General features: G+C 43.0%; 1 protein-coding gene across 1 annotated transcript; it reads right to left on the reverse strand.

The window, feature by feature from the left end:
• Positions 1–1863: 1863 nt before the first annotated feature.
• Positions 1864–27951, reverse strand: TGFBR3L (transforming growth factor beta receptor 3 like). The gene is made up of 9 exons (XM_066589433.1): positions 27868–27951; positions 21331–21409; positions 20055–20188; positions 8173–8301; positions 3842–4147; positions 3591–3729; positions 3481–3513; positions 1984–2094; positions 1864–1886 (listed from the first exon to the last, which is right to left on the reverse strand). Exons 1-9 carry the CDS (start codon positions 27949–27951, stop codon positions 1864–1866), a joined length of 1038 nt encoding a protein of 345 aa, XP_066445530.1.
• Positions 27952–27998: the final 47 nt, after the last annotated feature.

Genomic DNA, 27998 nt, shown 5'->3' on the forward strand with positions numbered 1-27998 from the left:
GTACCCAGAGCTTACCTGATGGAAACTGGTTATGATGTCATAGTAGGTACCCAAAATAAGACACACTGGTGATGACACAACAGCTCACCTAACTAAACCTACTTATGATGGCATAACCGTTAAAACATTTGTGATTTCCAAACAATTGCCAAAGGCAAAAAAAATCTCTTTTTGGAGGCTATAACGATCAGGCTAATATAACATTTATATACTTTATTGGCATATATGCCCTCAAAACAGACAAAGACACTTTAAAATGGAAGAATTTAGTTCAGCCACCTATTCCTCAATTTTAAAGTGTATTTGTCTGTTTTGAGCGCATATATGTCAATAAAGTATATAATTTTATATCATACCCTTTTGGAAGGGCATAACCATAAGGCTGTTTTTTTTGTCTTTGGCAGTTTTTGGAAAATTTATGCTTATTTAGCCAGCTATACCCTAGGGCTGCTCCCTTACTATACAGAACATTTGTAATGTCACAGCAGAATTCCTGAGTGAAATCTACCTAGAATCTCACTGTAGTTTTACGGGACAAAAAGTTGTGATGTCACAGCCGTTTGCCCGACTTATACTCAAGTGTGATGTCACAGCCATAGCTATTCACTTAATACATGGTTGTGACGTCACACTAGCTTACTTGATTTGAGCCTCATAATACATTTGTTACATTTATGTCCCATTGATGCCAACTTGCAGTGGTATATGAAGTCTGAAATCCTTCAGTCCATCCCTCATACTTTACCCTGCTGTTGTTTTTATATTGGTCTCTGTGTATTGCACTGTTTTGTGATTAGAAACTATAATGAACGCCTTTGCACCAAATGGCGTACATCTACATCATGGGAAGCAGAAGGTTGAGGCAAAATGCCATATAATGTTAGGGCAGCAGGAGCTGGCTGTGACTGACAACTGGCCTCCTGCTGCAACAGCAGGTTTGGTGAGAACACCAATGTCTGCCATTAACCTCGTATGTGTAGCTATCAAAGTTGATTGCAGCACGCATGGGATTAACAGAGAAAAGGGGGCTCCCTCTGTGATGTCATTGGCTCTCCCCCATAACATCACAGAGGGTTGCTGGGTTGCTATGGCATCCAGACACTAGTCTATGGTATCCAGGTCTTCCATGGACTATGATATACTGCAGTAGAGAAGTAGTGCTGTGTATTAACTTGATCAGGAGATTGCAAGCTCATGTTCCCTACTGGGACATAAAAAATATATAAAAAAATAATAGTAAATAAAAAAAATATGTTAAAAAACCTTCTTTGTGCACTTTTCCTTAAGTAGATTAACCACAATTGTAATCCCACACAGCAAATGCTATTAAAAAAAAATGATATCAATAAAAACTACTGCTCGCCCTGAATGAACAAGCCCTTGTTACGGCTATGTTGACTGAAGAAGAATACAAAAAAGTTACAGATTTTGAAAAGGGGTGGTAAAAATCCCCCAAAATCTTTGTGTCATTAGGTCCAAACAGGGCCCCGTCCTGAAGTGAACCGCCAGACAAAAAAAAAAAAAAGAAGAATTGAGATTTGGCATAGCTTTTTTTTCTTTTATGTACTCCTCGCCCCATAAGAAATCATCTTCCTTGTCTCTTAAGCTTTTTTTTTTTGTAATGTCCCAGAAAACCCTTTTAAACTTTAAAAACAAAGAAAATACAAAGTATAGAGATTTTTTTCTACTCATTACTGGACACTTTCATGCATCTTGCTTTATTCTATAGCTATGAGTGGGGGGGGGGGGTGCATCAAACACTACAGTTATTATATTCTTATTTCATGATATTATCAAAAATGTGGTGAGAAGACACGAGTGTCATAAGGGTGACCGTCAGGAATCCCGAACGCCTCGTGAGTCTTACGTCACCTGATTGATAGGAGCTGTGAAGAAGAGATGAGCTTGTCAGAAATACTAGTTCTATGAACCTGCAGACAGAAACTATATACCGTACAATATACATATATAAATCAAAGTCACCTGTCTTGCTATGAATACACCACAGTCCAGCTGTCATTATCATCCCAATGAAAAAGGAGCTGAGTGTGATGCTCACCACTCCGGCTATTCCTATCCCATGTACAGCAGATTCTGGAAGAATGCAGATAAGTGTGAGCAGATTGTTAATTGTGTCAATTATGGACATCCTGGCTTCCTGCAGAAACCACTAAGAGGAATTTACTGCTTACAAGTTTAGACAACTCGCATAGAGCTCAGTAGAAGGACTTATACATCTGTATGCAGTGAGCTCCCCCTAGTGATGGCTGCAGGAGGACAGCATTTGATCACTTAGGTTGTCTAGTTGTAAAGTACCGATAGCCTACTTATCTGCAGGATTGGTCATCAATAGTAGATCAGCAAGAGTCTGCCACCCAGTGCTGAGCTTTTCACCAGGCTAGTGCTTGTTAACTGAGCTGATTTCTGCAGGCAACTCCCTTCCCTCTGCAATGGCCAGGCTTCGTATCACATGTAAAGTTTACATTAAAGTGAATAGGAGCTTTGCCTGTAATACCAAGCCGGACCACTACAGAGGGATTGAAGTTGTTCGCTGACCCGGTGTGCTGATGAATGCAGGAAGCAAACAGCTGATCATCCGGGATCCCAGGCAGTGGTCCACCAATGATCTACTATTAATGGCCTATCTTGAGGATAATCCATCAGTAATTTACAACTGGACAACCCCTTTAAATGGGTTATGCAAAACAGCACATTATGACATATCTCTAGGATATATACACCGTAAACAGTTGGTCACATGATCCACGGAATAGCGGATGCTTTATGCAATGATCATACAATCATAGAATGGTAGAGTTGGAAGGGACCTCCAAGGTCATCTGGTCCAACTCCCTGCTCAGTTCAGACTTCACTAAATCATCCCAGACAGATATTTGTCCAGCCTTTGTTTGAACACTTCCATTAAAGGAGAACTCACCACCTCCTGTGGTAACCTGTTTCACTCATTGATCACCCTCACTGTTAGAAAGTTTTTTCTAATATCTAATTTGTGTCTCCTCCCTTTCAGTTTCATCCCATTGCTTCTAGTCTTTCCCGGTGAAAATGAGAATAGGGCATAATAGGACATAATCAACTGTGCTGCAACAGCTGGGATCTACACCGATTACGAGGAACAGAAATCCTGAAGGTCCCTGAATGAATGGAGCAGTGGTCACATGTACACATTGCTACTCCATTCATGTTAATTTTACTGCTGGAGATAGGCAAGTCCAAGCAGAGGCAGTCCCATTGACATGAATGGAGCAGCAGTGCACGTGTGACCACCTGTTCATCAGGGGACGTTCAGGGTACCTCATTATTGGTGGGTGTCCCAGCAGTCAGGCTCCCACCAATGAGATAGAAGTTACTGTCGTGGGACAACCCCTTTAATTAAGTAAATTCCCATTATTATGCAATCTTCCATAAGTTTTACTCATTTTGTGATCTATTTCATTCTCTGACGAAACCTAGTAGTCTTACCTTGAACTTTAGATGCAGCAGTTTTTTTATGGCCTAGAATAGAAACAAAAATTTGGTTGACAGCATCACTATGGTTTCTTATGCTTTCACTACAAACAGAGAATACTGACCAATACTGGACTGAACCAGAGGACGGGTGGGAGCAGAAATGGTGACCAGCAGAGGTTGAGTCACTGTACGTTGGAGCCCAGGCTTCAGGTGCAAGGGTGCAGCACTAATACGGGTACAGAGGTCCTCGGGATTACGACACTGAGAAAAGGGGAGGCAAAAATGATCAGCTGTGGTGCAGAGAGAGTTAATATTTTTAATAAATTTTAAAGTGATAGTAAGCCATAATATCCTACTTTATGACCGTACTTACCTCGGGAATATTCTTTGATCTGGCACTACCACTGCATGCTTTTTCCTTATAGCACAACTGGACTCTACAGTGCAGGAATTGTATAGAGTTGTTGTAAAAAGGGGCAAGTCGGAAGTTAAAAGTCTTCATCAGCAAGGCCTTGGTGCAAGGCAGGGGTGGGACCATGGGTAAGGACACGCCTACATCAGCTGGGCAGCCATTCACAACAAGCATGGTACGGGAATCGTTAAAAGGATTTGAAGATGGAGAGAGAAAACAAAGGGCCAAAGATAGACCAAGAGATGGTGGAGCAGCAGAGAGAGACACCTGTGAGATTTTCATTGCTGAGGTTAATAGAGAAAATATTTTAAAGCAATAAATCACAAAGATACATAAAATATTATAATAAAGTGAAAAAGAAAGTAAATGTTTCTTCACCCTTTCCAATCCACTGTCTGACCTCTGAAGACATTATGATTTAAGGCTGTACAGCTCTGATGTTGTACGACGTCCGTCGGGGTTCTCTTACTGTATATTGCCAGCCTCTCTGCTGTCGGAGTCTATCCAACATGTCACCCCTTGCAGTACTGGCTCTAGCCAACATATAGCACCGTTGTATAATGGCAGAAAAAGAGTAAACCCCCTAGGAAAACCAGGATACAAACTGGATTGGAAAGGATTAGCTATTTTTCCATCATAAAATGAGTAACAAAAAAGTTTACAAGCTTACAGAAGACTGATTTAGAATTCTAACTTAAGGGGTTGTGCAAAGATTTAAAGCGTACCTGTGTTTTCAACAAGTTTTCTCCTTACCCACTCACCTGCTGTTGTTTGTACTCTGTTTCTTGTCTGTAAGTTCTGACTTTCAGGTGGTCTTACCTATTTATCTGTTTTGCTGTTTGTAATCCACTTTTAAGGAAGCGGTGTGTGGTAAGCCAAGCATTCTGCCAATAGTTCATTGTCCTGCACTTCCTTGCTCTTACTTCCCATGCTGCATTTCAGTCCGTGATCCAATCAGCAGGTAGCCAGTATCTGAATGCCTGCCCATCTAGTTTCCCAGGATGATTCAGGCATTCAGAGATATTCAGGCCAAATGGTTAGTAAACCCACTACATTGGGCATGTAATGTGCGCACAGACACACACACAAATGCTGTACAAGCAGGAGCGGTAGAGACTGTGGAGATTATCACACTGGCTGCAGATCTGCAGCCTCTGAGTGCACGGGAGCCACCTGTGAAGATAGTTCCTCCCCGTTTTGCTAAGGAAATGTCCCTGTGTCCTTATTACTGCAGAAGCTCTGTACTTAATGACAGACTGTGGACTACAAAGAAGCTGGAGGGAGACCCCTCATGACAGCCACTTCAAACTTGATTTACAGTGGTAACAACAACAAAATGTTTAGTGCAAGTATATTACAGAAATTCTAAGACTAATACAAGCTAGAAGATAAGCATAAGTTGTCTGAAAAGTTAGTGCCCCTTTAAACTCCTCCCCTATCGACAGGGTAAGGGATAACTATCTGGTGGGGGTCTGACTGCCAGATACCTCACCATTCATACGCATAGGAGTGCTGAAGGTCCCCACATGAATGGCGCAGTGGTCAAGCATGTGCAGTGCTGCTCCATTCGTTTAAGTGGGACTGCTAGAGATAGTCAAGCACTTGAACTCTGCTATCTCTGGTAGTACCACTGAATTGAATGCTGCAGCAGTGCACATATGCTCGGTCGCCAGACATTCACATGGGAGGTCATAGGACCCTTGTTCTTGTGATTACTGGGAGTCCCACCCATCAAACACTTATATTCTATCCTGTTTAAAACTTGGCACAATAACTTAAGTAGAAACTGAGAGAGACCCCTCCCTTAATTGTGGATGTAGGCAGAATTTTAATATGGCGGAGTGAAGGGAGTCAGAGTACGTGGAACTCCGCCTTGTATAAAGATATATTATCACACTGATTAGACCACATTTTGGACATAAAATGTAATTAATTGTCATAGTTGGAGGTACATTTTACGGTTCCATCATACATGACAAAGACGTTGAGGCCATCAGATGTTACAAGAGTGAATGCATGTCTTCAGCAAGAACCCCTTTGCTCTGTGGCATAGTTCTAGTGGGTACAGAGGTAGCAGTGTCACCTGGCTCCTGTTACCTGATGGGGCCCAAAGTCACTACCACCGGAGAGAACATGTTACATATTTAACATTGGTGGCAGGAGCTTTAAAGGGAGTCTGTCAGCAGAAAAATAACATTATGGTGGCAGTTTGAATGTTGTGTGCCCAGTATGCGCTGTCTAGAGGGAAAGATGTGGAGCTTTCATTCCTCCGAGTTAGCGTGTCACTGCGCTTGTATGGAGGAGATGCAGATGGAGGGGCATATAGCACTTTTGCAAGTTTGCAGCGCTACCAGTACTGACACTAATACACAGGGGGAGGTGGCAAGCAGGAGGACATGCTGGGTTTCTACTGTGATGTTGCAGACTTTGAGGGGTGACAGCACCGCCTCTTTGACTCAATACAGCGCATTGGCATATTGGACATGCAGCCTTCGTAGTAAGGATTTCTGGTGAAACTTAAAGGGGTTGTCCCACGGCAGCAAGTGGGTCTATACACTTCTGTATGGCCATAATAATGCACTTTGTAATGTACATTGTGCATTAATTATGAGCCATACAGAAGTTATAAAAAGTTTTTCACTTACCTGCTCCGTTGCTAGCGTCCTCGTCTCCATGGTGCCGACTAATTTTCGGCCTCCAATGGCCAAATTAGCCGCACTTGCGCAGTCCGGGTCTTCTGCTGTCTTCAATGGGGCCGCTCGTGCAGAATGCCGGCTCCGTGTAGCTCCGCCCCGTCACGTGCCGATTCCAGCCAATCAGGAGGCTGGAATCGGCAATGGACCGCACAGAAGCCCTGCGGTCCACAGACAGAGAGGATCCCGGCGGCCATCTTCAGCAGGTGAGTATGAAGACGCCGGACCGCCGGGATTCAGGTAAGCGCTCTCCGGTTTGTTTTTTTAACCCCTGCATCGGGGTTGTCTCGCGCCGAACGGGGAGGGGGGGGGTTAAAAAAAAAAAAAAAACCGTTTCGGCGCGGGACAACCCCTTTAAAGACTCTTTTTGTGTCCAGCATGTTTGCTCTGCTTGTGTCATGCTGCAAAAACAATTTTTCTGCTGACCGGTTCCCTTATAATTTGTTTTGTAGTTAAATATAAATTCCAAAATTTATGAAGATTTGATGCACTTAAAATTACATTTTTTTAAGCGGCCATATAAGTACACAGTTTATTTACAATGTTTTTAACTGTTTCATCAGGTTATGATACAATGTGTATCCAGTCTGCAGATCAGTTGTCACGCTCTGCAATCCCATCTGTGGGTAAAGGCACTATTACCTTCTAGTTTAGCAGAGAGATGCCCAAATATAAAGCTGTATGTCTTGATGGCAGATTGTCTTTAATTAGGTTTTGCACTAGATGTATTTTTGGTGGCTGAAGAGGTTTCTAAAAATTTACAGGTAAAGGGGTTTTCCCCTCTCAGCAAGTTATCCCCCATCTGCGGGATAAAGGATAACGAGTCAATCGGTGAAGGTCCAACCACTGGGGCCCCCACTGATCCGAGAAAGCATTCCGGCGGTCATGAAATTTTGACTGTAGTCGTTGTTCGTTTGCAGAACCACACCATTCACTTCAATGGGATAGCTGAAGAAAACCCAGTTCAAGTTCTCAGCAATCCATAGTGATCTCAATGAAGTGAATAGGACCACCAGAGATTGCTAAGCACTTGCACTCAGCTTTCTCCAGCAGTTCCCGTTGAAGTGAATGGTGCGGTAGTTTCCATGCATGCCTATTGCTGTCAATATTCAGAGATGTGACAGGTTCCAGTTCTCTGGATTGGTAGGGTTCCCAGCGGTTGGACCCCCACCAATCGACAAGTTATGCCCTATCCTGTGTATAGGGGATAACTCGCCAAGATGGAGATACCTCTTTGAAGGCATCAGAGATTTAATGTCTTTTCTTCCATATCCTCGTGAAAACACTTCTTTCCCATGCCTTACTATGAAGACATTTCATGAATCCAAAACCAAATTGTACCTGCTTAAATAATGTGCAAAGCCACACCTTATTGTTGGGGTTAAACTAGAGCAGAGGTCTCTGCCAAAGCTTTTACATTTTTTTTTACAAGTCTCTAATTGCTGGGTTGCACCTGGATTTGCCACTGTTTCAAGTCTAGATGAAACCTGGCAAATAGTTATAATTTGCATTCCGTTACTGTACATTGGCCACAGCGTGTAAAGGCACCCTTAAGGAAAAGAATGATACAGAGATGAAAGAACATTTTGGTCACCTTACCTCAATTTGTAGCTTGCTTCCTACTTTCACACTGCACATACTGCCATGTTCACACTGCTTGTCTGGACCCCGAACCAGCAACTGGACAACCACAGAGTCCCAAATATTGTTCTCTGACGCGCATAGAAACTATAGTGATGGACGACAAGAACATGTTCATTATGGAAACTGATGGCAGTTCCCAGTGTCTGATCTAGATTCTAATTTCCTTGTCCTTTCTCCTGCAATGGCTGCTGACAGATGCCACTACCTGCAGATGTATTAATATAGTTTCTATAGCTATAAGAAAAAATAAATTATGTAAAAACCAGATAAAAGCAACAAAGGTGGACACTGAGAGACTCATTGCTAAAGAGAGCAAACACTAACCCTAAGCTGTTCTTCAACAATATAAATAGTTAAAAGATTAAAATGGAAAGTGTTAGGCCTTTAAAAAGTAATGAAAGAAGAATTGTAGAGGGTGATGAGGAGAGAACAAATCTATAAAATAGTTTTTTCTCCAGAGTATTAACTCAGGAAAATGAAACATCAGGTGAAACTCAGGCTGCTAAAGTAAACTCTCAATTAAATGTCACCAGTCTAACCCAGGAAGAAGTGCAGAGCCACCTTAAAAAGATTAAAACAGACAAATCGCTGGGTCCCAATAGCATACATGTCTGGTTCTAAGGAAACTAAAAAGTGTACCTGAGTTTTCAACAAGTTTTCTAAAATATACCAGGTTCTCTTTACCCCCTTAATTGTCTACTGCTTTGGATCCGGTTTCTGATTTTCAGGTGGTCTCCCCCATTGTTCTGTTGTTCTTCTGTCTGCCATCCACTTAAAGGGTTAGGGTGAGTAGCAAGCCCAGCATTCTGCCAATAGTTCACTGTCCTGCACTTCCTTGCTCTTACATCCCATGCTGCATTGCACTGACTCTGGTACAATCAGCAAGGAGGGAGTATAATGCCCATTCCTCTGCTTTCCCAGGATGATTCAGGCTTTCAGAGGCATGCTGGCCGAATGGTTAGTAAATCCATAATAATGTGTGTGTAATATGTGTACAGACATGCACCCTCAGGCTGCAGCAGCAGGGAAGGCAGAGAATGTGAAGATCCTAATCCCAGTGTCTGTAGTTCTGCAGGCTGTAGCCTGTAAGTGCACAGGAGCTGCCTATGAAGATAGCCCATCTCTTGTTGCTATGGAAATGTCTGACTGTCTTGTTACTACAAAAGCCCTGTACCCAACCACAGAGAGTGGATGGCAGAGGGGCTGGAAGGGAGACTCTTAGTAGCAGCCACTTCAAACGTGATTTACAGTGGTTAAACAACTACAATTTTTATGCACTTATATCACAGAAATGATGAGACTAACACAAGCTACCGTGTTTCCTTAAAATAAGACCCTGTCTTATATAAATTTTTGCCTCTAAAGAGGCACTAGGTCTTATTTTTGGGGATGTCTTAGTATACTCACCTGGCAGCAGGCTCGGTCTACGTCCCTCCCACTGCTCTCTGGAGTTCTGGCAGGCTTCCAGCACCCTTCGCCCACCCAAGGAAGATCACTTCCTGGTTACAGGCTTCATAAATCCCACCTTCAGGAACCAATGGCTTTGATTAGTTCTGGAGCGTTGCCCAGCCAATCATTGCAGCACTCAATTAACCAATGTGATGGCTGTGATTGCTACATCCAGCACAGCATTGATTGCCTAGATAACCAGGAAGTGATCTTTTATGGGTGGCCGAGGACTGCAGGAAGCCTGTGGGAGCTCCGAAGAGAAGCAGGAGGGAAGTGGACCGAACCTGCTAGGTAATGTAGTGCTTTTTTATTGTAATGCAGCTAGGGCTTATTTTTTGGGTAGGACTTATATTTCAAGTCTCCCCAAAAATCTGAGTAGGGCTTATTTTCAGGGCAGGTTTTATTTTTGGGGAAACGGGGTAGTAGATGAGCAGAAGTTGTCTGAAAAGTTAGTCCTCCTTTAAGAAATGTGATAGATCATTGTTTCTTATATATAAGAACTCTATAGTGATGGGGTCTGTTCCACTGGATTGGTGTTTGGCAAATTTGGTGCTGATATTCAAAAAGGGTTCAGAAAGTGAAACTGGAAAATGCAGACCAGTAAGTCTTGTGGGTAAAATGTTTGAAGGGTTTCTAAGAGATTCTATCCTGGAGTACCTCAAGGAAAATAGCTGTATAAGGGCTTTTACCCAGAAGCGCAAACTTGCGATTTTTGTGCAATGCGATTTTAACATTAGAAAGTCCCATTGACATCTGCAGTAAAAAAAACGCAGCGATATCGCAGCCTTTTAAAAAACGCTGGTGGGTAAAAGGTTGGTATATAAAATGAGAATGCTTGGTCTGGGGGAGAATGTGTGTAAGTGGGTAAGTAACTGGTCAGTGATAGGAAGCAGAGGGTGGTTATAAATGGTATATACTCTGATTGGGTCCCCGTTACTAGAGGATTACCACAGGGGGCAGCATTGGGCCCTATTTTTTTTAAATATATGTATTAGTGATCTGGTAGGAGGATTATATAGTAAAATATCAATATTTATAGAGGATACAAAACTATGTAATTAACACAAGAGAAGACAGTATACGATTGCAGATGGATCAGGATAAGTTGGAGGATTGGGCGGAAGAGTGGCAAATGAGGTTTGATGTTTATAAATGTAAGGCTATGCACATTGGTAAGGGAAATACATGTCACCATTACACACTAAATGGGAAACTACTGGGCAAAACTGACACAGAAAAGGACGTGGGGATTTTAATTAACTGTAAACTCAAGCAAAATTCTAAGAAAGATTATACAAAAACGCATGATGGCGATAGTGGAATGGGAACTCCCTGATGTACAGGCCGTTTTTTGCAAAGAAAGATGAGCAAGAGACCAAATTGCAAATCTCAGATGGATCATGGAAAAGGCCTGGGAATACCAGCAGGAGGTACACATGCTGTATTGATTACAGCAAAGCCTTCAATTGCATTGAAGACAACAAGCTGTGGTCATGCCTAAGGCAAATGGGAGTCCTGGGACATGTGGGGCAACTCATACAATCGTTACATGCAAACAAAGAGGCTATGGTCAGGAGGACCTCAAACAGTAACACTGAATGGTTCAGAATCGGGAAAGGTCTATGCCAAGGCTGCATGTTATCCCCTGCATTGTTCAACCTGTATGCAAAGGCGATCTTGAGGCAATGCAATTTAGACAAATTGAACATCAGAGTCAAGATCGGTGAAAGAAACATCACCAATCTCAGATATGCAAATGATACAACTTTGCTGGCAGAGAGTCTTGAACAATTGTTACTAAAAGTTAAAAAGGAAGTTAAAGGGGTTGTCCCGCGAAACAAAGTGGGGGTATACACTTCTGTATGGCCATATTAATGCACTTTGTAATGTACATCGTGCATTAATTATGAGCCATACAGAAGTTATTCACTTACCTGTTCCGTTGCTGGCGTCCCCGTCTCCATGGTGCCGTCTAATTTTCAGCGTCTAATCGCCCGATTAGACGCGCTTGCGCAGTCCGGTCTTCTTCGTGCTGAATGGGGCTGCTCGTGCTGGAGAGCTGCTCCTCGTAGCTCCGCCCCGTCACGTGTGCCGATTCCAGCCAATCAGGAGGCTGGAATCGGCAATGGACCGCACAGAAGACCTGCGGTCCACCGAGGGTGAAGATCCCGGCGGCCATCTTCGCAAGGTAAGTAAGAAGTCACCGGAGCGCAGGGATTCGGGTAAGTACTATCCGTTTTTTTTTTTCAACACATGCATCGGGTTTGTCTCGCACCGAACGGGGGGGCTATTGAAAAAAAAAAAACCCGTTTCGGCGCGGGACAACCCCTTTAATAAAACAGGCCTATACTTGAATATCAAGAAAATTTGAGATCATGACAGTCGTAACGGTACAGGAAAAATCAACAATGAAGAAATCAAAGCAGTTCAAGACTTGATCGAAAATCGACTGCAATGGAGAATCAGGACCCGAAATAAAACAATGAATTGTGCTAGGTTACAGCGCAATGTTAACCCCTTAGTGACGAAGCCTGTTTGCGCCTTAGTGACGGAGCCAAATTTTGGAAATCTGACATGCGTCGTTCAACGTAGCCTAACTCCGTAAAGGCTTTACATATCCAAGTGATTCTGACATTGTTTTTTCGCCACATGTTGTACTTCATTTAGGTGGTAAAAATAGACCGATAGAATTTGTGTATATTTATTAAAAGTGCCAATATTGGGAACATTTTGAAAAAATTGTCATTTTTTCACATTTTCAACCGTAATATCTCAAATATGTTCAAACATACTGTACAAATTTTTGATAGGATATATATTTCCATCTGTTTACTTGATGCACGTTTAAAAAACTTGTGTTTTTTTTAACCATTTAGAGGACGTACAAATTTAACATTACTTTTCAGCATTTTGAGGAACACTTTGTTTTCCTGCACCAAGCCAAGTTTGCAAAGGCTCATGAGTGTCAGAATAATAGCTACCCCCACAAATGACCCCATTTAAAAAACTACACCCCTTAATGTATTCACTGAGGGGTGTCATGAGTATTTTGACCCCACCAGTTTTTTTCAGGAATTAATTCAATTTAGAGGAGAAAAAATAAAATTTAATATTTTTGCAAATATGTCATTTTAAAGACATATTTTTTTCTATAGTGCCCATGAAAATGAGGATTTACACCCCAAAATGGATACCCCCGTTTCTCCCGTGTTCAGAAATATACCCATTGTGGCCCTAATCTTATGTCTGGATGCACAACGGGACCCAAAATGAAAGGAGTAGTCGGTGTCTTTCAGAACATAAATTTAGCTTGAAGGCGTTTTAGGCCCCATTGCCCACTTGTAGAGCCCTTGAGCGGCCAAAACGACAGAGAACCCCCACAAGTGACCCCATTTTGAAAACTAGACCCCCTAACGAATTTATCTAGGGGTGTACTGTGTATTTTTACACTACAATTTTTGAATAAATCTAAGCAAAGCAGTAGGAAAAAAATTACAATTTTCATTTTTTGGGCAGTTGTATCAATTTAAAAACTGCTTTTTTTGTACAGCACACATAGGGATGAAGACATTCCAAATGGATACCCCTGTTTGTCCTGTGTTCAGAACCATACCCCTTGTGGCCCTAATCTACTTAAAGGACACATGGCTAGGCCTATAATGGAAGGAGCACCCGTTGGATTTCAGGGCACAACGGAATAAATTCCAGGCCCCATCGCACACTTATAGAGCCATTGAGCGTCCAAAACGATAAAGAACCCCCACAAATGACCCCATTATAAAAACTAGACCCCTTAACGAATTCATCTAGGTGTGTACTGCATATTTTGACCCCACAGTATTTGAATAAATCTAAGCAAAGCAGAAGGAAAAAATAACGATTTTCATTTTTTTGACAATTTTGTCAATTTAAAAACAGGTTTTTTTTTGTACAGTATATGTAGGAATGAGGACGTTCACCCCAAAATGGATCCCCCCGTTTGTCCCATGTTCAAAAACATACCCCTTGTGGCCCTAATCTACTTACAGGAAACATGGCAAGGCCTATAATGGAGGGAACACCCGTTGGATTGCAGGGCACAACTGAATAAGTCCCAGGCCCCATTGTCCACTTGTACGGAATAAAAATTGACACCTTAAAAAAATCCCCCCCCCCCCCCCTGCCCCCTTTCCGGCGTTCCCCAAATCTTAGATAAAAGTAATAATGTGAACTGTGTAGTACTTCCAAAGACAGGGGTAATTACGGAGGCTAGTTGGGATGGGTACATGGGGCAATAAAACCGTGTATCCCCCCTCCTCTCATGCTTTTTGGGGGTCATTTCATGACCTCAGTGGCGGGTTTGGGGTGTAAAAAGTGGCGCTCTGTGAGTCTCCGTAAGCTTGATAAGGTGCGGCGGTCTCACACAGAAGGCGCTCAACAAGCTGCTCCTGGAACTGCATGAAGGCGAACGTTCCCGGGGCTTCTTGTAAATTACGGATTACAGGTAGCGGTCTGAATAACGCCGGGCTCACACAGCCGTAGGCGGAATCTGCTTGCGGAGGCCCACAGCGGATCCCAGCTGTGAGCCCGGCTGTGACCCTGCGTACGGCCGCGTAATGTACTGCGCATAACTGCCTACTCACACAGGCGGTCATGCGCAGTATATATATATTTTTTGTTTGTATTTCCCGCACCATCGCTTAGCGATGACGCGGGTACCTGCAGCCCGTACACAATGTAGTTGCGTATGGGCTGCGGGTATATCCATGACCATGGAGCACAATGGGCTCTATGTTGCGGATATCCGTGGTAAAATAGAACATGCTGCGTTCTCTTTTCTGCGCGTGGATTACGCAATTCCGACCTGCTAATGTGAGCGGAATTGTGTAATCCAATGCGATTGATCTGCGTATTACCGCGAATCAGACGCATGTGGAATCCGTAATTCTTATCCGGTCACGTAAGACCGGCCAAAGGTAGATTGCTACCTTTTTATCACGTGACCGGGGACCACTCAACGAGGCCACCCGTCACTGCTCCAGGCTCTCGGCGACCGTTGGTCGCTGGGAGCAAGGAGATTTTAAGTTTCCTGGGTTTCCCGACTACTGCACATGTGTCCGGTGTTTTGCCAGCGGTCACATGTGCAGAATCCGGGAAAGTTCACGGAGGAAGATCATGTTGGGGTACAAATACGGAGGCCTCCAGTAAAAAGTTTCATCCCATCGGTGAGGGGAGATGAACCTTCACCTTTTTTTACTTTTACGTGATCACCATTATCCATTGGATAACGGCGAACACGTGATCAGGAACCGCTCACTGCGGCCCCCCGTGAAATCTCCAGGCTCTCGGCGAAGTTTTGTAGCCAGGAGCAGGGAGATTTTAAATTATCACAGCTTTTGCGCATGCGCCTTCCATTTTGGCGACAGGCGCGTGCGCAGAAGCTGGGGTAAGGTCCGCGGATAAATCCGAGGGCCTTAGGTACGTCATTTCATCCTCCCTCACAGATATGATCCGTGGGGGGAGATGAAACGCAAGTTTTTTTAAACTTTTTTTTTACTTTTTCCCCCCTTTTTTTTTTTTTTTTACTTTTTACACTTTTTTTTACTTTACATGATCACTGTGATCCATTGGATGACAGTGATCATGTCCCCAGTTACATCCCTCTGCTCCTGGCTACACATGGCAGCCAGGAACAGAGGGATTTTAAATTTACCGGGGCTCGAGCCCCTCTGTGCACGCGCATGCGCAGAAGGGGACTCAGGTCCCGGAAGACCGGGACACCGCTGAGGACCGGTCTGATCCATGAGGGGAGGTGAAACTTTACTTTTTTTTTTTAACTTTTGTAATTTTTTCGCGATTGCCGCTATCCAGGCAGTCCCCGGTAACACCTCCTGGTTCCCAGCTACTTTCAGGAGTCGGGAGCCAGGAGATTTTAAATTTGCCGGGGACTCCCGGGCTTCTGTGCATGCGTGTGACGTCATCGTCTGGCACGCATGCGCAGAAGGCTGGCGTCGGGTCCGGGAGGACCAGATCTCTGGGGGACACCGCGGACAAGCCGGGTGAGTATTTTCAGCTGCCCTGATGGATCCGATCCATCAGGGCAGCTGAAAATCTGACTTTTGTACCACTTTTATTTACTTTATTGCGATCAGCGCTATCCATTGGATAGCACCGATCGCAATGCCGGGGGTAACTGCCCGCAGCCCAGGATGACAGCTCCATGCTGTCGGCTACCTGCGAGCACCGACAGCATGGAGCTGTCATGTCCTCAGGCAAGTGGGCATTAATCCTAAGAGGATGCATAAAACTACGTCCTCTAGGATTAAAGCCCACTTGCTGAGGACGTAGTTTCCCGATGGGGCCGTCATTAAGGGGTTAAGTATGGATAAGATCTGGAAAAACAAAAACATAAGCATTGCAACAAAATGCCGGATAGTCAACTCAATCAGCTTCCCAATCACAACTTATGGATGTGAAAATTGGACACAGAAGTAAATAAACTGGAGGAAGATTTATGCCTTCGAACTTTAGCGCCGTAGAAACTCCTACGAATTACTTGGGCCACCAAGATCATGAACAAAACAGTCCTAGACCGCATCAAACCAAAGTTTTCATTGGAGGGCAAAATTAGGAAAAACAGGCTCTCATACTTCAGTCACATAATGCGAGCTAATTCATTAGAAACATCGATAATGCTTGGAGTGGTCAGCGGCAAAGGAAGACTTGTCTGCCAAAGAACACAGTAGATTGATATTATCAAAGCCGACACCAACATACAAATGAACTAACTTAAAGAAGCAGTACAAAACTAAACTGTGGGAAGATGGCTGATCCAAAAGTGTCCGAGAGTTTATAAACTGAAGTTTATTTAGTTTATAAAAAAGATGACTGAGGGGCGACCTAATAACTATGTATAAATATATTGGGACAATACAGAGATCTCTGCCATCATCTATTTATGCCCGGGACTGTGACTGTAACAAAGCGCCACTCTCTATGTCTGGAGGAAAGCTTTCTACATAGCATAGAAAGGGATTCTTCACTATAAGAGCAGCAAGACTATGGAACTCTCTGCCTGAGGAAGTGATGATGGCAAACTCCCTAAGGCCTCATGTCCACGGGCAAAAGAAGAATTAAAATCCGCAGCGGATTTTAACTCTTCTCCTGCACGCGGATCCGCATTCCATAGGGATGCATTGACCACCCGCGGGTAGATAAATACCCGCTGATGATCAATAAAAGTGATTTTTAAAAAAATGGAGCATGAAAAAATCTGGACCATGCTCCATTTTCGTTCGGGTCTCCCGCGGGGACAGCTCCTGCAGGCTTCTATTGAAGCCTATGGAAGCCGTCCGGATCCACGGGAGACAAAATTCGGAATTTACTCACCCTCTCCGGTTCTTCCCTTCGCCGTGGCTCCATCTTCTCTCCGTCACGGCCGGATCTTCTTTCTTCGGCCCGGCAGGTGCGCGGGGCACGTCGGTGACGTGCCCCGCACACCTGCCGGGCCGAGGAAAGAAGATCCGGCCGTGACGCAGAGAAGATGACGCCGCGGCGAAGGGAAGAACCGGAGCAGGCGAGAGGTAAGTTTATTCTTATTTTTATGCCTCACGTCCGCGGGGCAGGAGGGACCCGCTACGGATTCTCCATGGAGAATCCGTAGCGGGCCTGATTTTCCCCGTGGACATGAGGCCTAAGAGTTTAAGACGGTACTTGAGTGTAAAAATATTCCATGTTAGAATCACTAATAACTACAGAAGGGTCAGTGGTCCAAGGATTATTCTGATGGCCAGATTTGTAGTTGGGAAGGAATTTTTCCCCTAAAATGAGGAAAATTGTTGTCTACCTTATGGAGGTTTTGCCTTCCTCTGGATCAACATTGCAAGATAATAGGCTGATGCATATATGTCTACTAGCTGATATACCCGGCTTCGCCCGAGTTAATTTGGTTCTGGTGTTTATCTGGTGTTCACACGGAAAATCTTATGAAGTCGTGGTTTCTTTAGAGATACTGAGGAAAAACATATGTTCACCATTTTGCATAGTTCTCTGCGTTACCCAGGAAACACCACGCGGAGGTAACCATGCGACGTTTCCTTTATATAAAATGACATCAGGAAGTGAGAGAATTAGATTACATACGTAAAATTTGAACACTAATTCTTTTGCGCTTAGAATTGAATAATCGAGTTGGGACCCATTAGCTTTTCCTATTTATGACATAATCAATGCTCGTGCCAAATTTCCAGTTTCTATGACACCGGAAAGGGAAGAAATTACATTCCGCACGTAAAATTTTGACGCCAATTCTTTTGCGCTACAATTGAATAATCGAGTTGGGACCCATTAGCGGTTCCTATTTATGACATAATCAATGCTTGTGCCAAATTTCACGTTTCTATGACACCGGAAAGTGAAAAAATTACATTTCGTACGTAAAATTTGGACGCTAATTCTTTTGCGCATAGAATTGAATAATCGAGTTGGGACCCATTAGCTTTTCCTATTTATGACATAATCAATGCTCGTGCCAAATTTCACATTCCTATGACACCAGAAAGTGAAAAAATTATATTCCGTACGTAAAATTTCGACGCCAATTCTTTTGCGCTAGAATTGAATAATCAAGTTTGGACCCATTAGCGTTTCCTATTTATGACATAATTAATGCTCGTGCCAAATTTCCTGTTTCTATGACACCGGAAAGTGAAAAAATTACATTCCGCACGTAAAATTATGACGCCAATTCTTTTGCGCATAGAATTGAATAATCGAGTTGGGACCTATGAACTTTTCCTATTTATGTCATAATCAATGCTCGTGCCAAATTTTAAGTTTCTAAGGCATTGGGAAGTGACAGATTTAGATTACGTACGTAAAATTTCGACGCCAATTCTTTTGCGCTAGAATTGAATAATCGAGTTGGGACCCAATTACTTTTCCTATTTTGGAGATAATCTATGCTCGTGCCAAAATTCATGTTTCTACGATATCGGGAAGTTGGAGAACTTTTGGCGAGTCAGTCAGTCAGTGAGTCAGTCAGTGAGGGCTTTCAGCTTTATATATATAGATTTCAGCGTTACACACTATGTTACTATGGTATTATTTACTTCAATGAGAGGTATATAACTTATATACAGTAAGTTCTCACTAGTGGAGGCTGTAGACTTTATACTTTATAGCTATGTGAAGTGAATCTGGGAATTTTGGTGCTGTGTAACTGTAAAATTGTCAACAGATTTGGCAGGTCAGTTCCCTGAGGAATCGGGGTGCAGAGCCTCCTCAACCAAAGATGGCATCGCAATAACTCACATCTCCTCATGTGGGAGAGTGCTCACCAGATCAGTGAGGAGGAACCATCTTTACCTCGAGTCCATAAGGTGAGAAGCAGTTACTGAGCAGTATGGCAGTTGACGCGAAGGACATCGTAGACGGGGGTTGTTGACAAATCAGAAGACAGCTACATGCTGAAATGCTTGTGAACTTTACTGAACAAACTTGGCAACTGTTGTGATCGTACTCAAAGAGTGATCATAAATGGCTACACATCCAATTGGAAGAATGTGGCAAGTGGGGTACCACACGGCTCTGTCCTAGGCCCATTTTTATAAATGATCTGGAGGAGGCAATTGAGGGGAAACGGATCAAATTTGCAGATAACACAAAGCTAGGAGGGATAGCTAACACTAGGGAAGAGAGAGAGAGTATTCAAATGATCTAGAAAAGCTTGAACAGTGGGCAGCGACTAACAGAATGGTATTTAAGGCGAGGAGAAATGCATCTGGGCAAGAAAAATGAAAATAACACATACAGAATGGGAGGAATTGGGCTAAGCAGCAGCACATGTGAAAAAGACTTGGGTATACTAATAGATCATAGACTGAACATGAGTTAACATGCAATGGCTGTGACTGGTTCATTGAGCACTGCAGTGATTGGGTCTCGAGCATTGTGCCTCAGCCAATCAGATCCAGCGCTTCCTAGAGGCGGAATTTTTGAACCCCCTCACCAGGAAGCAGTGGTTGAATACTACAAACAAGTGTGGGTGGACTGCCGGAGGAGAAGTGGGGCAGAGCGGACAATGCCTGTTAGGTAATGTTTTTTTTTAAATGTAGCTTTAGGGACAAATAGTAGGACTTCCTACTGTAAAGTTTTGCGCTCGTGTGAATGTAGCCTTACATTACCAACTACAGAAGTTTTTATACTTCTCACTACTCACTATTATCAGGGAACTTTCTGACAGCCTGCTGGTGCACATATAATTACGAGACTATTTTTTAAATTTAACTTCCAATAGTCCGATGTATGTGCTAATCCCACACTTAAGCCAAAACGGCAATATAGAATGATCCCATAAAACATGATACAAATCAGTCACAGTAGATGTAATGCAGCCCTCTGTCACCTACTTCCCTCTCTTTCAAAATGGTGTCCATCTGGTCATTAGGATAGCGGCACGTCATGGGAGATGGAGATGGAGTCTGTGAGAGATGCTTTAAACGGAAGGCTTTGGAAACTTCAGAATTCAGCCAAGGTGGAGGGCCTAAAGCAGAAACAAAAAGGTAACATATATGATCTAGTCAGTTCTTTAAGGTCGCCAGCATACGCAGAGCCCGCAGCGGAATCTGGCCCTGACAGCAGCCAGCGACCCTGTGTACCTGCAATGCAAATCCGGTCGTGTGCAGCCAGCCAAAAGGGGTTGTCTGGGACTTTTGGGACTTTTCCTGTTGATGACGATTTCAGGATTGAACAAAGTTTGGAAAATATTGGCTAAGACAGTTTGCTGAATTCAGCCAAAAGTTTGGTTTACTTCGAAATAATTTGAACCAAACCAGATATTCAAAAATACCCCTAAAAATGGTATATAACACTGTGTAAGAGCCATAATAGCCCTATGTAACAGTCTTAGGTAACCTAAGAGTGTATCTAAGTACCCTTTGAGCTTTTTTTAAGGCAAAGTCAAGGGAAAAAAGGAGAAAAAAATGTAAAAAAAATAAAAAAGGAAAAAAAGAGGATAAAGAAAGAAAAGAGGAAAAAGAAAAAGGACTAAGACGGTAAAAGAAGAAAAAAATAATTTAAAAAAAAAGAGAAGGAAAAAAAAATCTACCAAAACCCTAGGGAAGAGAGATTGGACCAGCAAGGGATTTTATATCTACCTCCTAGCACTTTTCTTAACAGGGCTGTCCAGTTCTAAACTATTGATGGCTTATCCTAATAGTAGATCAGTAGTGGTCTATCACCTGGGAGCCCTGCCAATCAGCAGTGGTCTTGGCAGCTATGCTTGTGCACCTAATTGGCTTCAGAAGAAACAGACAGCTCTGTTCTCACTGCAGTTTCCAGATTTTGTATTACAGGCCATTCATTTCAATGGGATTGTGGCCTGCAATACCAATCCAGGCCACTACATTAACATAGTTGTCTGCTTCCTGCAGAAATGAGGTCAGTAAACGAGCGCATTGATCCAGAAAACAGCGGCAGACCATAGTCTATCTACTATTGATGACCCATCTGAGGATAGGTCATCAATAGTTTACAACTGGACAAGCCCCTTAAATTTAACTAAGTTTATCCGCTGTTTAATGGACAGTCACAGATTTCACATCAAAATATCCCCATCAGTAATGACAAACTCAGCTCTGCTTCAGGTGTAACAAATATACATTAGAATACAAATATCAGTCATACCTTTCACTAGCCCGACAAACAAGAACACGATGATGATCAGGAAATGCATCAGTACTGCTCCTCTGGGGGAAAAAGGTCTCTGGAAGGAAAAACACATACAATCTTGCAAAAGTTAAGACTGATTTACATGCAATGATTCTTGCTCAAAATTCGTTCAAATGATGGGTTTTGAACAATAATCGTGCAGTGCAAATGCTCCCATCATTTGCTTTTCTGACAAACGATGGATTTCATATGAGCCTCAAAACCATTGTTCATGATAGCAGGGACTGCACTCTGAGTTCTCTATGGGAGCGCTGATAACATTGTTTTCAGCTGCAGTCCTGTGGCAGAACAAAGGGGCTGTATGCAGATAACAGACCACCCACTGTTATCTACATACAGTGAAGAGAGCCTCATTTACATGCAAATGATGCTAATAAGTTACTAATGAGCATTAGTGCCCATTAGCAGCTTATACAAAATGATCGTTCAAACTGTCAATCAAACTATCTTTTGAACAAATTTTGAGTGATGATCTTTGCGTGTAAATGGGGCTTTATAAAACTTTTAGGTTTCTTGAGAGTAGACTATGAAGTTCTCAAACTTCTTGACATTATACCTTTCCAGGTCTCTGGTTAAAGGAAATATCCAGTTAAAATGATTTTCTGAAATGTCATAGATACAAGTCTGTGATTTCGGATCACCCCTAATTTCCAGAATGAAAGGGCTCTATAGAGAGCTCACACCCCTTTGGTACTGCTCAGAAATGTCTGCTACTAAAACTACAATAGAATAGCTTTAGATTAACCTTTGCATAGAAGGTTGTGTGCCATTTCCAGTAACCGAGATCTCTAGGCAGTGCCAAAGGTCTTTGCAGTATAGAGCCATTGCGTTTTAGAAAGCAGCAGTGGTCCGAAATCAGACATTATCAATGTGATCTTCTCAGATGCTCCCATAGATTCTCCATTAGACCTTAATAAATGATAGCAGCTGGATATCTCACAGTACAGCTACTTACCTCACCAACTGGAGCTGCAGACTATCGCTCTGTGTGGTCTCACGCTGTAGACGTCTGACTGTTGGTTACTCTAAATCTGTCCTCTTCAAGTCTATGCTCAGCCCACGCCTACAACTCCCTACCTGTGCCCTGTCCTTCATCCTCTTCTCCACTTACTAACCATGTACTAGTCAATGGCCTTGTCCTAGCTCCTGCATTTAGGCAGACGGTACAGACAAAACACGGCAAATCTGCACCCATAGTAAGCAAGTACATGTAGGTAGAAGCACGGCTTCGTTTCTTATACGTCATTTGTTAAAACCTGATATGAATAGAATATAATGAACGATAAGTATAATAAGTCACCACTTGGATAATCCATGTATGAAATCTTATTATAGTACCACGTTACTAATATAACTAATCAATTTTACAGTTCCCTTCCCTGCTCACCCCCCATGAGGAATGACAGTGTTTCTGGATATTATATGACTTATATCCTGTACATTTCCCCATTTTCCCCCTCTGCATGGTGCAGATAGGATCCTCACTTCTCTCTAGACTGGTGAGAGGAGCCTGGCTACTGCATTATGTTCTATAGACTGTGCAGAGAAACGCAGATTCTGGATTTTTTTAACTGTCTAACACACACAGGAAGAAAAGTGTATAGACTGAGTAGTAAAGATGTGAATAAATTGCGTGTGTGTGCGTGTGTGCGTGTTGCTCCTTACTCCTTTCCGTTCCACTCTCATAGACTTTATTGAGCATGGTGACACAGTCCCCTCTTCCACTTCTGCCATGGTGCCGTTTCCAGTAAATCACTTGACAGCAAGCAATAGACAGCAAATTAGGAGGACGGGAACCTCGGGTGGCCAGCACTATAGAGTAATTTTTCAGCACAAAAATATCAGTTTGGGTAGAAAAAGTAAATAAAAGTTGTGCTAGTTATCACACTGACTCTCATATAAGTAGAGGTTATTTGAAAAGTTAGTAACTAGAGATGAGCGAACCTACTCGTTTAGGGCGATTTAGCACTAGAGCGCCGCTTTTTCCGAGTAACTGACTACGAGGACAAAAGATTCGGGGGGCGGGGGGGCAGCGTGGTGGAGCCGGGGGTAGCAGTGGGGAACAGGGGGGAGCTCTTTCTCCCTCCCGCCTCCCCTCTGCAACCCCCCGCTCACCCCCGGCGCCCGCCGAATCTTTTCGTCCGAGTAGTCAGTTATTCGGAAAAAGCGCTGCTCGATTGCAAAATCGCCCTAAACGAGTAGGTTCGCTCATCTCTATTAGTAACCATTGACCTCTAAAATATAGTCAATGTGGAAACTGCAATATGCTATACCTTACGAAGTATTGTGTCTGGTATTGTAGCTTAGTGCATTGCTGCAGTGTATTAGGACACGATTCCATGCCACCCACCACCTGTGAACGGGTGTGGTCCTGTTTTGGGCAGAATACAGTCATGTTTTACTAATTTTGTAGAACTTCTTTAAGCCAAACCCTACATGTTACCAAATGGTTGAGCATGGGGATGACATGCTTGCAGAATCATGCTGTAGACCTTGGATGTTTGTAAAGGGGGGGGGGGGGGGGGGGTAAATTAAAGTCAACAAAATAGAGCAAAAGCGCAGAAGAAAACCTGCTGCAGGCTTCAAGTGAATTGTGACGAGAAATGTATTTTCCTGCAAGGGATAAAACCCAAAGCACAAGCTACCATGGAGTGGCTTAAAATAACCCTTTATAGAGCATACGGCCAAAGTCTCTTGAGCATTTACTGAATAATCACACTGCCTGTAGAGAATGTTGCTTCTACTGGATGGACTCAAGGCAGGGGTGGGCTAACCATTAGGGCTAGTTGGCAAGAATCAATAAATGTTGCTTAAACATAATGTATTAAACAAGATCAAGCGTATTATGACTGTGGTAGGCAGTTAGCGGCGACTTCCCCCTAGACTGAAGTTTAAATGCCCACAACACGTACATGGTACTAATATACATGGAATTGTTCTATATTAGGGCTTTAGTATTACCAGAACATGAGACATCAAGGTTCCAGTCAAGGAGTCTCTAAAATGTCAGCTGCCACTGTGGGTGACATCTGAGTGATAGTTCCTCATTTCAGAGCTTATTGTGGTTGTTTCTCACATTTTTAGACATGTTAAATTAGCTCTGCACCCCACAATGTCTGTTTCCTATAAGATAATGTAAAATAAGGTGATGCTGTGAAGACTAGAAGTCCTTAATCACAGTATGAACAACTTGTCTGGTCCAACATCTGCTTTAAGAGAAGGGATAAAAACTAGGTAAAAGGGGCTCTTTCTACCCAAAGGTACATTGGCTCCATGGGCTAAACCAGTGTTTCCCAACTCCGGTCCTCAAGGCACCCCAACAGGTCATGTTTTTAGGATATCCTATGGTATGAACACCTGTGGCAATGTCTGAGGCACCGACAATAATGACATCACCTGTGCAACACTGAGGAAATCCTGAAAACATGACCTGTTGGGGTGCCTTGAGGACCGGAGTTGGGGAACACTGGGCTAAACCAATGATCTTTACTATGGCTAACAGAGAGCAGATCCTGTATGGGGGAGCCTCCTTTGCGCTCCATATGCGATGATCAGACAACCCTTTTTATCACATAGTTTGCTGGCTTCTAAACCCTCTCTATTGTGCCTTTATTCTTTTGGGTTCCAAGCGGCGGGCACCGTTGCATCAGAGCTGGATGGAGAGTCGCTGGTGTAAGGGGGTAACCATTTTTCTTTATTTTACACCATTGTAAGCCATAAATTTTATTTTTAACCCTTTGCAATCCAATTTGGATCCAGGGTTTCCTAGAGGGTTTTCTCTTTCTCCCATTATACAATGGCGCTATCTGCTAGCTAGAGCCAGTACTGCAGTATGGGACATGCTGTAGAGGCCCCCGACAACAAAGCGGACAGTAATATACAGTAATACCACCCTGCCGGACGTCTTCCGACATCGGAGCTCTACAGCCTTCAATCAAAATGTCTTCAGACGTCAGTGGATTGGAAAGGGTTAAGTCTTCAAAAACCCCTTTAATGCCACAGAGTGTAACTGTACGTCCTGGCTGCGGGGTACTTAACACAACAGTACGGCCAGTTACATCCTGGGGATAGCGCAAGACCAGAAGATATCCCGCACTATTCGGCAGGGGGAGGTGAATGTCACTGATAGTCGGCCTCCCGCTGCAGCAGTGGGGGTGCATCAGGACAGCGAGCCCCACTGTTAATCCATTACACGCCGCGATCTATGTAAATTGCAGCATGTAAAGGGTTCACAGAGGGAGCGCGCACCCTCTATGAGGTCATCGCACTCTTACGCTATAACCGCGGAGAGCCCGACGGGTTACCGTGACAACAGGACGCCAGACACAGGTGTCCTGCATTGCCAATGATCACTATGACAAGCGATAAGGCATTGCAGGACAATGCTTTATCATAGCTGCTATGGTACAAGTCCCTCACAGGGACATAAAAGGTGTAAAAACAAACAACTTTGTTTGCGATTTTTTAAACACTATTAAAAAAATAAATAAATAAATAAATTTAAAAAAAAAAAACACAAAAAACAATGGCAGAATTGATGTGTTTTCTCTCCCTGCAATTATTACTAAAAGTTATACAATATAGTATATGCATCCAAAAATAGCAAATAAAAACTACAGTTGGCCACGCAAAAAACAAGCCCTTATACGGCCGCATCAACAGAAAAAAAAAAAAGTTATGGCATTTGAAAATCCACCAAAAATCGTTGCGTCCTCAATGCCAAAATAGGCCATGTCCTTAAGGGGTTAGGCTAGATGCATTAAAGAGCTATCATTCATATTTCTGTCTTCATCCATCCTGCTCAGCATCATCTTGTATCTCCACCAATCAGATTCATCTTTGTGCTAAATAGTTTCAGATACGAATTTAAAAAGATAAATCTTAATTCGGCTCCCTTATAGATCAGTTGGAGAGGTCAATAGCTTGCTTGTCCTGCTTTTTTAGAAGAACCATAGAAAATACCATAAATCAGACAACATTGAGCTTTGTTTTGTAGACGTTATTAACCCCTTAAGGACATGGCCTATTTTGGCCTTAAGGACGCAACGATTTGTGGCGGATTTTCATCTCCATTTTTTAAAAGCCATATCTTTTATATTTTTTTGTCAATGCGGCCGTATAAGGGCTTTTTTTTGCGTCGCAAACTGTAGTTTTTATCTGTGCTATTTTGGGGTATATAGACTATATTGTAAAACTTTTATAAGTTTTTTTGTATGGCATTAATTATGCAGCATAAATGACAATACTTTTTTGCGGTTCGGTACGGTTACAACGATACCAAAATTCTTTTTTTTTTAGGTTTTTGCACTTTTCTGCACTAAAAACCCTTTTTTGGAAAAAAATGTTTCTAAATCGCTGCATTCAAAGTCCTATAACTTTTTTATTTTTCTATGTACGGAGCTCTGTGAGAGCTTATTTTTTGCAAGACAAGCTGTAGTTTTTATTGGTACCATTTTGGGGTACATACGGCTTTTTTGATCACTTTTATTGCGTTTTTTGGGAGGCAAAATGCTAAACATTTTTTTACGCTTTTTGCCGTGCAGGATAAAAAGCATGTTCAATTTATTGTACGTGTCGTTACAGACACAACGATACTAAATATATGGGATTTGTTTTTTTAATTAATTTTTTTTGTATGCCAATATGAGAAAAAGCCCTTAAAAAGGTTTTTTTACGGTTTTGTTTTTGTACAATATAATATATATTTTCTATTTTCACCATTTCTGTCCCTCTGAGGGACTTGCACCATACTAGCTCTGATCGCTGCAATGAGGCATTGCAGGACTTCTGTCCTGCAATGCCTTATCGCTTATTACAGCGATCGGAGGCACTGGCAAAACAGGTATCCTGTTGCCATGGCAACCAGCCAGGCTCTCTGCGATTATATCGTGAGAGCCCGGCAACGTCACAGAGGGACCGCGCTCCCTCTGTGAACCCCCTCCCATTCCGCGATCTACATAGATCGTGGCAGGGAAGGGGTTAACAGCGGGGGGCACATCTCCGATGCACCCCCGCTGTTGCAGTGGGAGGCCGGTTATCGCTGACAGCCGGCTACCACTGCCAGACAGCGCAAGATCTATTATGATCTCACGCTATCCCTATGACGTAAGGCTACTTCCAGTTGCGGGAAGTACCTCGCCTCCAGGATGTACCCTTACGTCATACGAAGGGAAGGGGTTAAAGACAATAACATGTTAATAAAAACAAGAGACCCTGCTGCTGCATAGAATAAAAAAATGAAAAAAAAGGATAAAATACAGCAAACACTGATGAGCCATAATATTGTATAGATCTCCTCTGTGTCATCAAAATAGCTCTAACCCGTGAAGCATGGACTCCACAAGACCTCTATGGTATCCAACACCAAACCAACAGCAGCAAATCCTGTAAGCCTTGTAAACTGTGAGGAGAGACCTCCATGGATCAAACCTTTTACTAGCACATCCAGAATAGTTTGATCAGATTGAGAACTGGGGAATTTGTAGCCATCACCTTCATCTCCTTGTCACATTTCCCAAACCATTTCTGGATAATTTGTAGTGTGGCAGGCATTATCTTGGCGTTAGGGAATACCATTGCCACAAAGGAGTGTAGCCTTTGCTTCCCACACACATCAATGAACC

Source organism: Eleutherodactylus coqui, chromosome 2 (assembly GCF_035609145.1).
Source record: "Eleutherodactylus coqui strain aEleCoq1 chromosome 2, aEleCoq1.hap1, whole genome shotgun sequence".
NCBI lineage: Eukaryota > Metazoa > Chordata > Amphibia > Anura > Eleutherodactylidae > Eleutherodactylus > Eleutherodactylus coqui.

What these genes read in the sequence shown, in the direction of transcription:
- TGFBR3L (XM_066589433.1), bottom strand. Translation starts at nt 27,951, where the DNA reads ATGGTATTCCCTAACGCCAAGATAATGCCTGCCACACTACAAATTATC. An exon ending in GTTTGTCGGGCTAGTGAAAG is followed by an intron (nt 20,189 to 21,330) that starts GTATGACTGATA and finishes TTTCTGCTTTAG; the next exon opens with GCCCTCCACCTTGGCTGAAT. An exon ending in TCTGGTTCAGTCCAGTATTG is followed by an intron (nt 3,514 to 3,590) that starts GTCAGTATTCTC and finishes TTTCTATTCTAG; the next exon opens with GCCATAAAAAAACTGCTGCA.